The sequence below is a fragment of the Oncorhynchus clarkii genome, chromosome 15, assembly GCF_045791955.1.
Source record: "Oncorhynchus clarkii lewisi isolate Uvic-CL-2024 chromosome 15, UVic_Ocla_1.0, whole genome shotgun sequence".
Lineage (NCBI taxonomy): Eukaryota > Metazoa > Chordata > Actinopteri > Salmoniformes > Salmonidae > Oncorhynchus > Oncorhynchus clarkii.
Genome location: NC_092161.1, coordinates 18888777 through 18905208, shown reverse-complemented (window position 1 = coordinate 18905208; position 16432 = coordinate 18888777). Strand labels below are relative to the sequence as shown.

The window sequence follows — 16432 nt, the reverse complement described above, 5'->3', positions numbered from 1 at the left end:
TAACAATTTAAAACTTTCAGATGAGACTGAATTAAGGTGACGATTAATGTTGACTGCTATTGAAGTAAAATATTACGAGGTCTTTAAGAGTTTATTCGGAAGATAACAGCTCTAGAAATATTATTTTGTGGTGCCCCGACTCTAGTTTATTACATTTACATGATTAGCTCAATCAGGTAATATTCATTACGGAGAAAGGATTTTATAGAATAGCATGTCATATCACTTAATCCGGCATAGCCACGACAGTGTTCTCCTATCACAGCCATTTAAACTCTGTTTTTAACTTCTTATGGCTTGGGGGCGCTATTTTCACGTCCGGATGAAGTGTGCCCAAAGTAAACTACTTGCTACTCAGACCCAGAAGCTAAGATATGCATATTATTAGTAGATTTGGATGATGTCTGAGTATAACAGAACTCATATGGCAAGTGAAAACCTGAGAAAAATCCAACCAGGAAGTGGGAGATCTGAGGTTTGTAGTTTTTCAAATGATTGCCTATCCAATATACAGTGTAAATGTGGTCCAATTGCACTTCCTAAGGCTTCCATTAGATGTCAACAGTCTTTAGAACGTTGTTTCAGGCTTCTATTGTGAAGGGGGAGCTAATAAGAGCTGTTTGAATCAGGGGTCTAGCAGAAAGCCTTGAGTTTAGTCACGTGTGCGGCTGTGAGCACGAGCTCTATTCCTTTTCATTTCTAAAGACAAAGGAATTGTTCGGTTGAAACATTATTGAAGATTTATGATAAAAACATCCTAAAGATGGATTCTATAAATTGTTTGACATGTTTCTACGAACTGTAATATAACTTTTTTGACTTTTCGTCTGGACTTAGTGCTCGCGCCTTGTGCATTTGGATTACTGGACTAAACGTGCGAACAAAAAGGAGGTATTTGGACATAAATTATGTCCACTTTATCGAGCAAAACTAACATTTGTGGAACTGGGATTCCTGGGAGTGCATTCCGATGAAGATCATCAAAGATAAGTGAATTTATAATGCTATTTCTGACTTTTGTTGACTCCACATGGCCGGTATGGTGGCTGAGCGCTGTACTCAGATTATCGCATGGTGTGCTTTTGCGAAATCTGACACAGCGGTTGCATTATCTTTAATTCTATGCATAACACTTGTATCTTTCATCAACGTTTATGATGAGTATTCCTGTGGCTCTCTGCAAAATCACAGGATGTTTTGGAGGCAGAACATAACGCGCCAATGTAAACTCAGATTTTTGGATATAAATACAGTGCCTTGCGAAAGTATTCGGACCCCTTGAACTTTGCGACCTTTTGCCACATTTCAGGCTTCAAACATAAAGATATAAAACCCTATTTTTTTGTGAAGAATCAACAACAAGTGGGACACAATCATGAAGTGGAACGACATTTATTGGATATTTCAAACTTTTTTAACAAATCAAAAACTGAAAAATTGGGCGTGCAAAATTATTCAGCCCCTTTACTTTCAGTGCAGCAAACTCTCTCCAGAAGTTCAGTGAGGATCTCTGAATGATCCAATGTTGACCTAAATGACTAATGATGATAAATACAATCCACCTGTGTGTAATCAAGTCTCCGTATAAATGCACCTGCACTGTGATAGTCTCAGAGGTCCGTTAAAAGCGCAGAGAGCATCACGAAGAACAAGGAACACACCAGGCAGGTCTGAGATACTGTTGTGAAGAAGTTTAAAGCCGGATTTGGATACAAAAAGATTTCCCAAGCTTTAAACATCCCAAGGAGCACTGTGCAAGCGATAATATTGAAATGGAAGGAGTATCAGACCACTGCAAATCTACCAAGACCTGGCCGGCCCTCAAACTTTCAGCTCCTACAAGGAGAAGACTGATCAGAGATGCAGCCAAGAGGCCCATGATCACTCTGGATGAACTGCAGAGATCTACAGCTGAGGTGGGAGACTCTGTCCATAGGACAACAATCAGTCGTATATTGCGCAAATCTGGCCTTTATGGAAGAGTGGCAAGTAGAAAGCCATTTCTTAAAGATATCCATAAAAATTGTTGTTTAAAGTTTGCCACAAGCCACCTGGGAGACACACCAAACATGTGGAAGAAGGTGCTCTGGTCAGATGAAACCAAAATTGAACTTTTTGGCAACAATGCAAAGCGTCATGTTTGGCGTAAAAGCAACACAGCTGAACACACCATCCCCACTGTCAAACATGGTGGTGGCAGCATCATGGTTTGGGCCTGCTTTTCTTCAGCAGGGACAGGGAAGATGGTTAAAATTGATGGGAAGATGGATGGAGCCAAATACAGGACCATTCTGGAAGAAAACCTGATGGAGTCTGCAAAAGACCTGAGACTGGGACGGAGATTTGTCTTCCAACAAGACAATGATCCAAAACATAAAGCAAAATCTACAATGGAATGGTTCAAAAATAAACATATCCAGGTGTTAGAATGGCCAAGTCAAAGTCCAGACCTGAATCCAATCGAGAATCTGTGGAAAGAACTGAAAACTGCTGTTCACAAATGCTCTCCATCCAACCTCACTGAGCTCGAGCTGTTTTGCAAGGAGGAATGGGAAAACATTTCAGTCTCTCGATGTGCAAAACTGATAGAGACATACCCCAAGCGACTTACAGCTGTAATCGCAGCAAAAGGTGGCGCTACAAAGTATTAACTTAAGGGGGCTGAATAATTTTGCACGGCCAATTTTTCAGTTTTTGATTTGTTAAAAAAGTTTGAAATATCCAATAAATGTCGTTCCACTTCATGATTGTGTCCCACTTGTTGTTGATTCTTCACAAAAAAAGACAGTTTTATACCTTTATGTTTGAAGCCTGAAATGTGGCAAAAGGTCGCAAAGTTCAAGGGGGCCGAATACTTTCGCAAGGCACTGTATGAACTTTATCGAACAAAACAAACATGTATTGTGTAACATGAAGTCCTATGAAGATCATCAACGGTTAGTGATTAATTGTATCTCTATTTCTGCTTTTTGTGACTCCTCTCTTTGGCTGGAAAATGGCTGTGTTTTTTGTGACTCGTGCTGACCTTACATAATCGCATGGTATGCTTTCATCGTAAAGCCTTTTTGAAATCGGACACTGGTGGGATTAACAACAAGTTTATCTTTAAAATGGTGTATAATACTTTATGTTTGAGGAATTTCAATTATGAGATTTCTGTTTTGAATTTGGCGCCCTGCACTTTCACTGGCTGTTGTCAAATCGATCCCGTTAATGGGATTTCAGCAATGAGAAGTTACGTCTCCATAGGCCTCATGGTGAAATCCCTGAGGGGTCAACTGAGTGTATTGATACACCATTCAATGTCTGCTTTTGTAAATATTTTTTTATCTACCCATAGGTGCCCTCTGCGAGGCATTGGAAAACCTCCCTGGTCTTTGGTTGAATCTGTGTTTGAAATTCACAGCTCGACTGAGGGATAGTACAGAGATGAGGCAGTCACTCAAAAATCATGTTAAACACTTATTGCACACAGTGAGTCCATGTAACTTATTGACTCAAAAACATTTCAGCTTTTCATTTGTAAACAATTCCACTGACATTATGGGGTTTCTGTGTAGGCCAGTGACAAAAATATCAACATCTTATTCAATTTTAAATTCAGGCTGTAATGGAGGCACTGTTTTCAGACACCACTTCAAATTAGTGGACTCGGCTATGTCAGCCACACCCATTTGCTTAAAGGTGTATACAGTCGAGCACACAGCAGGATGGCCTTACACATGTAGTTATTTTTACCACAAGACTAGATACACTTATCTAAACTCACCTGGGATTCATACATCTTCTCCATCCGGTTGGCGACCTCGTTGCGAATGAGGGTGCCGATGTACTCAATCACCATGGTGTGGGACTCAATGTCCCTGGCGGCGTACAGACCCAACCCCTGCCAGAGGTCAGACACAGTGCGGGTCAACACCAAACAACTTAACTCGACTTAGAACGCAAACAACCACTATGAATGCTGCCATATCAGTCATACATCAAAACAAAATAGCTTATGACACGTTTCTAATAAGTTAGAGAAGTATATTGAATCTGCATCAGTGATGTGTAGAGACCGCATGTAGCCCTAGCACAGAGTGGCAAAGGTGCCCACCTGAATGCGGGAGCGCGCCAGGTACACATTGCTCTTCCACTCTGCCTTCATGCGTCGGTACTGGAAGGGGACGGATGCAAACTGCTTGGGGGTCACCTCTTCTGGTGCTTCTACCACACCCACACTGCCAACCATCTGCATGGACTTAGAGGAGCCGCCGGTGCTGGACAAAGTGTGAGATCTACAAAAAGAGGAGAAACCAAAACACACGAGACACCCTGAAGCATTTCCACAACAGGAAGTTAGAATTACAGTACTACTTTTGTAGAGTTGGACTGTGTATGGGGGCTTCCTGAACCCAGATTATGCCCACTCCTAACTGGTATTGTTAATGGAGACAGTCCATTTAAAGGTACAGGAATAGGCTTAATTTGGGCCTCCGGGAAAGCGGCCGTAAGAGTTAGTTATTGGTTGGAGAGGCAGCTATTGTGTGGCTAAGAGCAGAACCCTTTCTAGCAGGGATACCAACATCTAGTTTTATAAGAAAGTAGAATAACAAAACAGAATTATGGGTTAATATAGCACTAAAACAGTGACACGTACAAGATTGACTGAACATGGACGTGACAATGAAGGATGACGACTTCACAAGAAAAGAGTGATGGAGGAAAGCGGTTGTTTTTGTTACATTGATTTAAATCAAAGGAACCTCATGACTCTTTTCCTACAACTAGGAATCTGTGAAGTGACGTTAAAAAAAAACATGCATAAAGAGGATACTGAAGAAGAGAGACAACGCCTTGTTGTGGATGGAACAAAGACAACGTTTTCCAGAGATTAAAACAGTGGCCGAAACAAACATGGCAGGAACTTAAGTGTAAAATCATACAGAATACCTTAACACCAACCTCTTGACATGCGTGCAGGTCTTGGGTTCCGAGCGGGCACTGCCAGTTGGGTTGATGGCCAAGGGGAGATCCATCAGAGGGTTCCGTCCAAAACGGAAAGTGTAACTTTCACAGGCCTCCACTCCAGGGAGCTGGGAGATGCAGGCGCGCACACAGAGATAATGAAAAATAAATATTTTGTAACATTTAAGTGGTTTGAGGGTTTATAATGACCAAAAGTTTTAAACTTAATTTAAACACTCAATAGTACATTCCAGGTTTCCATTATGATGCGTAAGTGGATATATTGAACTGTTTTTCCTACAGGTAATTTTTTAAAGAAATGTCTTACACCACTTAACCTTCGATTGAAAAAGTGCTTTCATAATCAACTGAAAAGCCAGATTCTAAAACAGTGTCTGATGGAGAACCTCCTGTGCCTGTGAAAAGCCTTTTCCGTCAAAGCACTTAATGGAGTTGAAGCTATTTTGTATTGGTGCTTTTAACGAAAATGTTTCTATTTGCCCAAACCAATGGCAGAGGAGAAGAAAATTCTAACTGGGTTAGCTACAGTGCATTCGGAAATTATTCAGACCTGTTCCCTTTTTCCAAATTGTTACATTACAGCCTTATTCTAAAATGGATTAAATAAATGTTTTCCCTCAATCTACACACAATACTCCATAAAGACCAATCTCGAAAACAGGTTTTTAGAAATGTTTGCAAATGGATAAAAAATATGAAACACCTTATTTACATAAGTATTCAGACCCTTTGCTATGAGACTCGAAATTGAGCTCAGGTGCATCCTGTTTCCATTGATCATCCTTGATGTTTCTACAACTTAATTGTGATAAAATCAATTGACTGGACATGATTTGGAAAGGCACACACCTGTCTATATAAGGTCCCACAGTTGACAGTGCATGTCAGAGCAAAAACCAAGCCATGAGGTCGAAGGAATTGTCCATAGAGCGCCGAGACAGGATTGTGTCGAGGCACGTATCTGGGTAAGGGTACCAAAACATTTCTGCAGCATTGAAGGTCCCCAAGAACACAGTGGTCTCCATCATTCTTACCTGGAAGAAGTTTGGAACCACAAACTTTTCTTAGAGCTGGCCGCCCAGCCAAACTGAGCAATCGAGGGAGAAAGCCCTTGGTCAGGGGGTGACCAAGAACCGGATGGTCGCTCCATAGTTCCTGTGTGGAGATGGGAGAACCTTCCAGAAGGACAACCATCTCTGCACGACTCCCCCATCAGGCTATTATGGTAGTGGCCAGACAGAAGCCACTCCTCAGTAAAAAGGCACATGACAGCCCGGTTGGAGCTTGCCAAAAGGCACCTAAAGGACTCTCAGACCATGAGAAACAAGATTCTCTGGTCTGATGAAACCAAGATTGAACTCTCTAACCCGAATGCCAAGTGTCCTGTCTGGAGGAAACCTGGCACCATCCCTACTGTGAAGCATGGTGGTGGTAGCATCATGCTTTGGGGATGTTTTTCAGTGGCAGGGACTCGGCGACTAGTCAGGATCGAGGGAAATATTAACGGAGCAAAGTACAGAGAGATTCTTGAAGAAAATCTGCTCACCTTCCAACAGGACAACGACCCTAAGCACACAGCCAAGACAACGCAGGAGTGGTTTCGGGACAAGTCTCTGAATGTCCTTGAGTGGCCCGACCAGAGCCCGGACTTGAACCCGATCGAACATGTCTGGAGAGACCTGAAAATAGCTGTGCAGCAACGCTCCCCATCCTGTTTGAGAGGATCTGTAGAGAATGGGAGAAACTCCCCAAATACAGGTGTGCCAAGCTTGTAGCGTCATACCCAAGAAGACTCAAGGCTGTAATCGCTGCCAAAAGTGCTTCAAAGTAAGTAAAGGGTCCGATTTTTTTATTATGGGGTATCATGTTTAGATTTTCAGGGGGGGAAAATGATTGAATCAATCTAACGTAACAAAATGTGTAAAGTCAAGGGGATTGAATACTTCCCGAATGCACCCACCTAAAACGTTCTACTCTCTCTTGCCATCTCTGCTCTTACCGATTCCACGATCCTGGTGACGGCAGTGACAGTGAATCCAAACAGGTCCTCTCCCTTCAGGTAGACAGGGAACAGTTTCAGAGTTCCAGACTCGTTACGCCGCTCAGCCACAGGCTCCAGAATCTTGTCCCAGACAGCTACAACACAACAAACGGGATATTTAGGGGTGAGGTCAATAAGGTCATGTTCATAAGGCACTGACTAGCTGGACATTAAAACTGACAAACAGAGACGGACTACATGGACATTTTTTGTTGCAACCCCCCACCCCCCCTAGGTCTATTTCTAACCCCACCACGCCCCCTTACCTTTGGGTGAGGCGCCGGTGAGCACCAGGTCATCGTAGCCCTGTTCCATCACCCGCACCACAAACTCCGGCCGGCCTTCGTTCTCCTCCACCAAGCACAGGTAGCGGCAGCGGCGGTTGCCGTGACGAGTGCTCCAGTAGATGCGGCTGGCCTGGTAGCCCACGGGGAAGATGGCATTGGCCGAGTGGAAGGCGGCCATCTGCTGGGGAAGCAGCTGACCCACAGTGTGGAACACCAGGCTGCCCACACGGAACGTGTGCCGGTGCTCGCCACGCTGCATGATGCTGGCCATCTGCCGCGCCTCATCACGCTGCACGTAGACACGGCGGAACACTGCGAAGCAGCGCAGCTCGTGGTTAGTGGCGGGTGCCACGGCCCTGTCGCTGCCGATGCCCCGGGGCCGGTGCAGGTGGCACAGCATGGTCTTGTCCTTGAAGAAGGTGCACTGGGCCTTGAGGGCGCATGTGAAGTGGTAGGCATTGGCACAGCGCAACCGGTGGCAGCGGCTGGTGGCGCCCGTCTGCTGGCAGTAGGCGCAGCGCACCGCCATGCCCCGCCGTAACGCCAGCTCCACGTTGATAAGGGCGCCTGCCTGCGTCTCATATACCTCCGATGACCACAGTGCGCAGTTAAGGTGCACCCACAAGTCTAGGTCCAGGTTGAGGAGCCGGGCGGGCCCGTCCGTCACACCGTCGCCCTCCTCGTGGCAGAAGCAGCAACGTCGAAGGTCGCGGGGAAGGGGATCAGGACGCAGAGAGGCGCCCAGCTTCCTCAGCAGCTTGTCCATCTCGTCCTCACCGGGCAGAGAGGAAAGCAGGGTTCTCCTAGTGGGAACCACAATGTGTACGCTCCACTTGCGCCAACGCAGGCCCTTCCAGCGCTTGTGGTGGTACGGCGACATATCACCTCCCCCGCTGGCTGAGTGGACCGCCCTGGGCCTTTGCTTGAACTTGACCGTCACCTTGAGAGTGTCCGACTTGGGTTTCTCAGAGGGGAAGGAGATGGGATGGGGACTGGAGGGGGGCGACTGTTTGGGCTGCAGCTGGGCCAGGCAGTGGACGTCCAGTGTGGACATGTTGTTACTATACTGGTGGAGCACCTTGGACGGGCTCTCTTTGACCGACGACTCAGGCAAGAGAGGAGACATGTTTGGCTGCGAAAGAGAGTTTACTCATTAGGAATCCAATGCAAATTCCTCTCAGCAATGGCATCTTTGGTCATTGTTAGACCATGTTAAAATATTTTGACTGCGCTTAAATGAACACATAAATCCACTCATTCTCCATGCAATCCAACCCATTATAAGAATACCAACGTTCACACACATTTTGACAGCTGGAATATTTTTTTAGGGACACACTTCTCCATGACTTTGGCGACGTCGCTTTGTACGTATAAATATGTGAGGCTCTCTGGGAGGCTGCTCTCTGATTACATGTACCATCTCCTGTTGAGCAAGGTACTTAACCCCCCTACAGTTAGGCAACTGTATCAAACACGTAGTCAACCCTCAGTCTGGAGAGCTACTGCGTGTGTAGGCTTTTGATAAAGCCCTGCTCAAACACATCAGAACCCGTTTATCAAGGTCCGGTTGAGCAGGTCATTTCTAAAATGTGTTTTGTTGGAGGGGAATAAAAGCCTGCACACCCATTAGGCTCTCCTGGAGAATGGTTAACCACCCTTGATGTATAACATTTCACGGCTTTTGAAATAATTTCCTCATTCAATATATCAAAGATCAAATGGCTATGGTAGGCCATTTTCTAAAATAAATGCTTATAGTTTAGTCATATTTCTCTTAGAATTGTTTACTTTGCAGGCTGACTAGCATCTATCGAATTGCAATGTCCCATACATCCAAATCAACAGTGAAGTGAATCATTCTTTCTAAAATAATATTTTAAATTAAACATGAAACATCATGGCCTTATTTGCAAGTGTCGGTGGGACATGACGGTGGGACATTTTTTGGGACATGACGAAAACATTATATGCTAATAATAGCTTCAAACTTAAGACTCTTATGGGTTAAGCCAGGGAGCTAAGCTATATGTAATTGTTTTAGTAAGGTTCCTTTTGCTATTTTATTTAGAATTTTAATACCCCTTGAAGTTAAAAAATGGGGGGGGGGCAAAAAGTATTTAGTCAGCCACCAATTGTGCAAGTTCTCCCACTTAAAAAGATGAGGCCTGTAATTTTCATCATAGGTACACTTCAACTATGACAGACAAAATAAGAAAAAAAATCTAGAAAATTACATTGTAGGATTTTTAATGAATTTATTTGCAAATGATGGTGGAAAATAAGTATTTGGTCAATAACTAAAGTTTCTCAATACTTTGCTATATACCCTTTGTTGGCAATGACAGAGGTCAAACGTTTTCTGTAAGTCTTCACAAGGTTTTCACACACTGTTGCTGGCATTTTGGCCCATTCCTCCATGCAGATCTCCTCTAGAGCAGTGATGTTTTGGGGCTGTTGCTGGGCAACATGGACTTTCAACTCCCTCCAAAGATTTTCTATGGGGTTGAGATCTGGAGACTGGCTAGGCCACTCCAGGACCTTGAAATGCTTCTTACGAAGCCACTCCTTCTTTGCCCGGGCGGTGTGTTTGGGATCATTGTCATGCTGAAAGACCCAGCCACGTTTCATCTTCAATGCCCTTGCTGATGGAAGGAGGTTTTCACTCAAAATCTCACGATACATGGCCCCATTCATTATTTCCTTTACACGGATCAGTTGTCCTGGTCCCTTTGCAGAAAAACAGCCCCAAAGCATGATGTTTCCACCCCCATGCTTCACAGTGGGTATGGTGTTCTTTGGATGCAACTCAGCATTATTTGTCCTCCAAACACGACGAGTTGAGTTTTTATCAAAAAGTTATATTTTGGTTTCATCTGACCATATGACATTCTCCCAATCTTCTTCTGGATCATCCAAATGCTCTCTAGCAAACTTCAGACGGGCCTGGACGTGTACTGGCTTAAGCAGGGGGACACGTCTGGCACTGCAGGATTTGAGTCCCTGGCAGCGTAGTGTGTTACTGATGGTAAGCTTTGGTCCCAGCTCTCTGCAGGTCATTCACTAGGTCCCCCCGTGTGGTTCTGGGATTTTTGCTCACCATTCTTGTCATAATTTTGACCCCACAGGGTGAGATCTTGCGTGGAGCCCCAGATTGAGGGAGATTATCAGTGGTCTTGTATGTCTTCCATTTCCTAATAATTGCTCCCACAGTTGATTTCTTCAAACCAAGCTGCTTACCTATTGCAGATTCAGTCTACAATTTTGTTTCTGGTGTCCTTTGACAGCTCTTTGGTCTTGGCCATAGTGGAGTTTGGAGTGTGACTGTTTGAGGTTGTGGACAGGTGTCTTTTATACTGATAACAAGTTCAAACAGATGCCATTAATACAGGTAACGAGTGGAGGACAGAGGAGCCTCTTAAAGAAGAAGTTACAGGTCTGTGAGAGCCAGAAATCTTGCTTGTTTGTAGGTGACCAAATACTTATTTTCCACCATAATTTGCAAATAACTTCATTAAAAACCCTACAATGTAATTTTCTGGATTTTTTTTCTCATTTTGTCTGTCATAGTTGAAGTGTACCTATGATGAAAATTACAGGCCTCTCATCTTTTTAAGTGGGAGAACTTGTACAATTGGTGGCTGACTAAATACTTTTTTGCCCCACTGTATATGATAAAATACATTTTGGCCTTACTGCTATTAACCCATACAAACTAATGGAACAACAGATAGTCTGAGAGATCAGTCAACAAATATATATATTTTTATTATGCTAATTCGATTTTTGCGGGGGGGGGGGGGGGGGGGCATCAACAATATGTTTTGAATTGGCTACCTAGTTTATAGAGGCTAGGCCTAAATGCTGTTGCAATGCCGACTGTCTTGCTCTACTTGAGCAACGGCCCACTCGTCTTGCACAAATGCAGGTGATGCTCACAAACATAGACGCACTAAAGTGTCATTCTGAACCTGTCGATTTTTATTCCTTTGATAAAATGTTCCAGAATGGGGCTCTCGGGTGGCGCAGTCGTCTAGGGCACTGCATCGTAGTGCTAGCTGTGCCACCAGGGGCTCTGTCGCAGCCGGCCGCGACCGGGAGGTCCGTGGGGCGACGCACAATTGGACTAGCGTTGTCCGGGTTAGGGAGGGTTTGGCCGGTAGGGATATCCTTGTCTCATCGCGCACTAGCGACTCCTGTGGCGGGCCGGGTGCAGTGCACGCTAACCAGGTCGCCAGGTGCACGGTGTTTCCTCCGACACATTGGTGCAGCTGGCTTCCAGGTTGGAAGCGTGCTGTGTTAAGAAGCAGTGCGGCTTGGTTGGGTTGTGTTTCGGAGGATGCATGGCTTTCGACCTTCGTCTCTCCCGAGCCGGTACAGGAGTTGTAGCGATGAGACAAAATAGGAACTACTAACAATTGGATACCACGAAATTGGGGAGAAAAGGGGGTAATATTTTGTGCCAGAATAAATTACATTAACGAGTTCCCCACCAAAATATTAAGATTTATTTTATTTTTCCAGACCTGGAAAAAAATGGCGTTTTTCTTGACAGTACACATTTTCTCCATACCATACTGGTATCAGTGAGGTTCTCCCAAAAAGCTAAGAGAGCAAAAGATAAGTGTTGAGTACAGTTAGATACACACCTTACTGTCCATGGCTTTGGATTGTGTGGCAGTGGCGTGGAGGACGAAACAGTTATGGCTACAGAAGACCATGCTGCTCCCCGCATGGTTCGGTCTCTCCTGTGGAAAACAGATACAAGTCAGCACCATGGACATTAGGCACAAAACGGAAAAAAAATCTCAGTGAAACAGGCAGGTATTAACAACCTGTGCAATTAGAAACAAATTTTTGTTTTCCGTTGCAAAACGTTTTGCCTTAATGAACATGGCCCAGGTCACAGACAAGGCCACTCTGCCTGAACATGCATGAGACACACAGTCCGGCACTGTCCAGAAACAACTACAACTACCCCATATGCACTCCTGAAAGTGATCCTACATATGGAAACCTATTGATCAAAAAGCCTGCTGTGCCACAGCCATTGTGTTGACGCCATAAAGAGTCGGGACATTTGCATAGTGTGTGTGGGCTGGCAGGAAGAGGAGAAAGACATCAAAGGTAACTCCTGATTTAAACAGCCTTGCATTTACATACTCCACCCGCTTGCTCATCTCGGGCCATCTCGACTCCTCCCGTGGTAAATAAGGAAGTGTGTCGTGGCAGTGGTCCCTCGGGGGTTAGGCAGTTAACCTGGTAATTGTTCTGGGGCGGATCGTTACTTCCCCAAAGGGAACGGGAATTAGCATAATAAGGCAACCGTTTTCTACGTACCCCCCAAGGGAGGACTTGAGGCAGGTCGCATGCTTTGAAGTCCTCAAAGTATACTTTAACCTCAAGCTCTTGAGCTCTTTATATGGATGGTAAATGATGACATGAATTTTAATAACGCAAAAAAAAAAAAAACTGTCAATCCCAAAGAGGGGTTGATAAATCTCATTCCTCAGCAACCAAACTGATACTGAAGGAATGACTTTCAGGCTTATACAATTCAAATTACTAAACGTGTTCATATTAACTAACAATACTTTTTGGGATCCCGTATGTGGCAGCAGTCTAAGGCACTGCATCTCAGTGAGAGAGGCGTTACTACAGACCTTGGTTCGAATCCAGGCTGCATCACAACCGGCCATGATTGGGAGTCCCATAGGGCGGCCCAGCATCGTTAGGGCTTGGCCACCATTGTAAATAAGAATTTGTTCTTAACTGACTTGCCTAGTAAAATAAAAATACTTGCTTCAGTCGAGCAACAACTGATCTAGGGCTTACCCGTTTGCTGCAGGGTAGGTCTTTGGTGGACTTTCGGACTCCGTTTCCCAGAACCAGCACCTTGCAGTTCCAGCACCACTGGGGTTTAGGTCCGTCTCCCCTGGCAGACGGACCTAAAACACAAACAACTCAATCAAACTGACCAACATTGCAGAACACTTAAATGTATTAACCAACAAAACATGCAATTTCAACCACAATTTGTCAATCAAAACACCTGGGTGAAAGACAGGTGAACAAGAACAAAACAGACCGCTAGTACGATTGCATTTGGGTCATTTCACATGGCTTCTTCAAAATCAGGTTCATAATCCCCAACCATTAGGGGATTTCATTAAACTTCAAATCTCAGACATGATCAATAAAGGCTAGATAGGACTATCAGAGAGCTCTGGCTCACACACAGACTAGTGTTTCCATGTCTAGCTCTTTGTTCAAAATCTTTTCTAAACAGACAACTGTTTGTATGGAAAGTAATAGGAAAATCAGTCAAATAAAGTTCTTAAACTTAAAAGGTATGGTTCCACCACAATTTAACTAGCTCTGTGGACCAGAAACACCTATTTCTCCCATCACTATCAGTAGTTTAAAGTTGCATTGCTGGCGTATACTGACCAGCACTGGTAGGTGGCTGCTGGCTAATTCCGGGATGAGTGGGCGGTCCGGGGGGTCTCAGGAACCTCATAGCGGGGGGCTGCTGGGGGAACATGGCCGCGTGGTGGGGGTCCACACCCTGGGTCTGAGGCACCTTGACTCCAGCCAGCAGGGCCAGGGAGCTACGCTCGGGGCCGCGGCTCACCTCGTAGCTAACGGGGATGTTCACACACAGCAGGTCGGCTACCGCAGCCACCATGCCAGGGATGTTCTACAGGTCCGGAAAGGGTCAGTGGGGTCAAATAAGTTCATAGCCAGTGGTGGTCAATACAAACAGCCTTATACGAGACAACCCATTTTGTCTATCTTGCATATGGTCTGGCTTGGTTACCCAGTAGTTATTTAAATGTACAGTTGAAGTCAGAAGTTTACATACACCTTAGCCAAATAGATTTAAATTCAATATTTCACAAATCCTGACATTTAATCCTAGTAAAAATTCCCAGTCTTAGGTCAGTTAGGATCACCACTTTATTTTAAGAATAATAGTAGAGTATTTATTTCAGCTTTTATTTATTTCATCACATTCCCAGTGGGTCAGAAGTTTACATACACTCAATTAGTATTTTGTAGCATTGCGTTTAAATTGTTAAACTTGGTTCAAACGTTTCTGGTAGTCTTCCACAAGCTTCCCACAATAACTTGGGTGAATTTTGGCCCATTCCTCCTGACAGAGCTGGTGTAACTGAGTCAGGTTTGTAGGCCTCCTTGCTCGCACACACCTTTTCAGTTCTGCCCACAAATTTTCTATGGGATTGAGGTCAGGGCTTTGTGATGGCCACTCCAATACCTTGACTTTGTTGTCCTTAAGCCATTTTGCCACAACTTTGGAAGTTTGCTTGGGGTCATTGTCCATTTGGAAGACCCATTTATGACCAAGCTTCAACATATCCATAATTTTCCTCTCTCATGATGGCATCTATTTTGTTAGGTGCACCAGTCCCTCTTGCAGCAAAGCACCCCCACAACATGATGCTGCCACCCCCGTGCTTCACAGTTGGGATGGTGTTCTTCGGCTTGCACACCTCCCCCTTTTTCCTCCAAACATAATGATGGCCATTATGGCCAAACAATTCTAGTTTTGTTTCATCAGACCAGAGGACATTTCTCCAAAAAGTACAATCTTTGTCCCCATATGCAGTTGCAAACCGTAGTCTGGCTTTTTTTATGGCGGTTTTGGAACAGTGGCTTCTTCCTTGCTGAGTGTCCTTTCAGGTTATGTGGATATAGATACTTTTGTACCCGTTTCCTCCAGCATCTTCACAAGGTCCTTTGCTGTTGTTCTGGGATTGATTTGCACTTTTTGCACCACAGTACGTTCATCTCTAGGAGACAGAACACGTCTCCTTCCTGAGCGGTATGACGGCTGCGTGGTCCCATGGTGTTTATATTTGTGTACTATTGTTTGTACAGATGAACGTGGTACCTTCAGGCGTTTGGAAATTGCTCCCAAGAATGAACCAGACTTGTGGAGGTCTACAACAACAAAAAAATTCTGAGGTCTTGGCTGATTTTACTTGACATTATGGGAAACTCAAAAGAAGAGGCACTGAGTTTGAAGGTAGTCCTTGAAATACATCCACAGGTACACCTCAAATTATGTCAATTAGCCTATCAGAAGCTACTAAAGCCCTGACACAATTTTCTGGAATTTTCCAACCTGTTTAAAGGCACAGTCAACTTAGTGTATGTAAACTTCTGACTCACTGGAATACAGTGAATTATAAGTCAAATAATCTGTCTGTAAACAATTGTTGGAAAAATTACTTGTGTCATGCACAAAGTAGGTGTCCTAACCGACTTGCAAAAACTATAGTTTGTTAACAAGAAATTTGTGGAGTGGTAAAAAATGAGTTTTAAAACCTCTTAAGCCTACCCCCTCCTTTTTCGAACATTCTGTTAAAAATCGCGCAACTTTTCAGCGTCCTGCTACTCATGCCAGGAATATAGTATATGCATATGATTAGTATGTGTGGATAGAAAACACTCTGAAGTTTCTAAAACTGGTTAAATCACGGCTGTGACTATAACAGATCGTGTGTTTCATCGAAAAGCGCAAGAAAAACTGCTCACTGAAAGCTAAAAATAATATCCATGCGTCACTTTCATGGATTGTTAAAAGGGCACAAAATTAATTATGGACCTGCATGCAATTCCTACAGATTCCACACGATGTCGCCATTGTCGTCATTATCCGGGGAGTTTTTTGTTGGTAAATCCAACTAACTGGATTCCATTTCTTCCGGTCTCCGCCAGGATGTTTTGAAGTGCACATTTTCGGCCATTGATTTGAAGACGAGGAGCTATTGAATTCACATCGCCCCGTGATCATTTTGATAGATTATAAACGTTTACTAATACCTAAAGTTGGATTACAAAAGTATTTCGAAGTGTTTTGTGAAAGTTTATCGTCGACTTTTTTCATTTTAAAAAATGACGCTGCGTTTTAAAACAATGTTTTTTTCTGAATTACACAGCTTCCATAGATGGCTATTTTGGGTATATATGGACCGATTTAATCGAAAAAAAGACCCAATAGTGATGTTTATGGGGCATATAGGAGTGCCAAGAAAGAAGCTCGTCAAAGGTAATGAATGTTTTATATTTTATTTCTGCGTTTTGTGTAGCGCCGGCTACGCTAAAT

The 16432-nt window shown here is 44.0% G+C and overlaps 1 protein-coding gene across 1 annotated transcript in view; it reads right to left on the bottom strand.

Annotated features, from left to right (window-relative positions):
- Positions 1-16432, bottom strand: part of LOC139367007 (histone-lysine N-methyltransferase 2C-like) — a 221964-nt gene that overhangs the window by 3498 nt on the left and 202034 nt on the right. Inside the window, exons 51-58 of the mRNA XM_071104854.1 lie at positions 13750-13999; positions 13135-13247; positions 11949-12047; positions 7279-8431; positions 6971-7107; positions 4936-5078; positions 4100-4280; positions 3770-3886 (exon numbers count right to left, since the gene is read on the bottom strand). Coding sequence (XP_070960955.1) covers positions 3770-3886; positions 4100-4280; positions 4936-5078; positions 6971-7107; positions 7279-8431; positions 11949-12047; positions 13135-13247; positions 13750-13999 — 2193 coding nt within the window. The remainder of the gene's footprint in view (positions 1-3769; positions 3887-4099; positions 4281-4935; positions 5079-6970; positions 7108-7278; positions 8432-11948; positions 12048-13134; positions 13248-13749; positions 14000-16432) is intronic.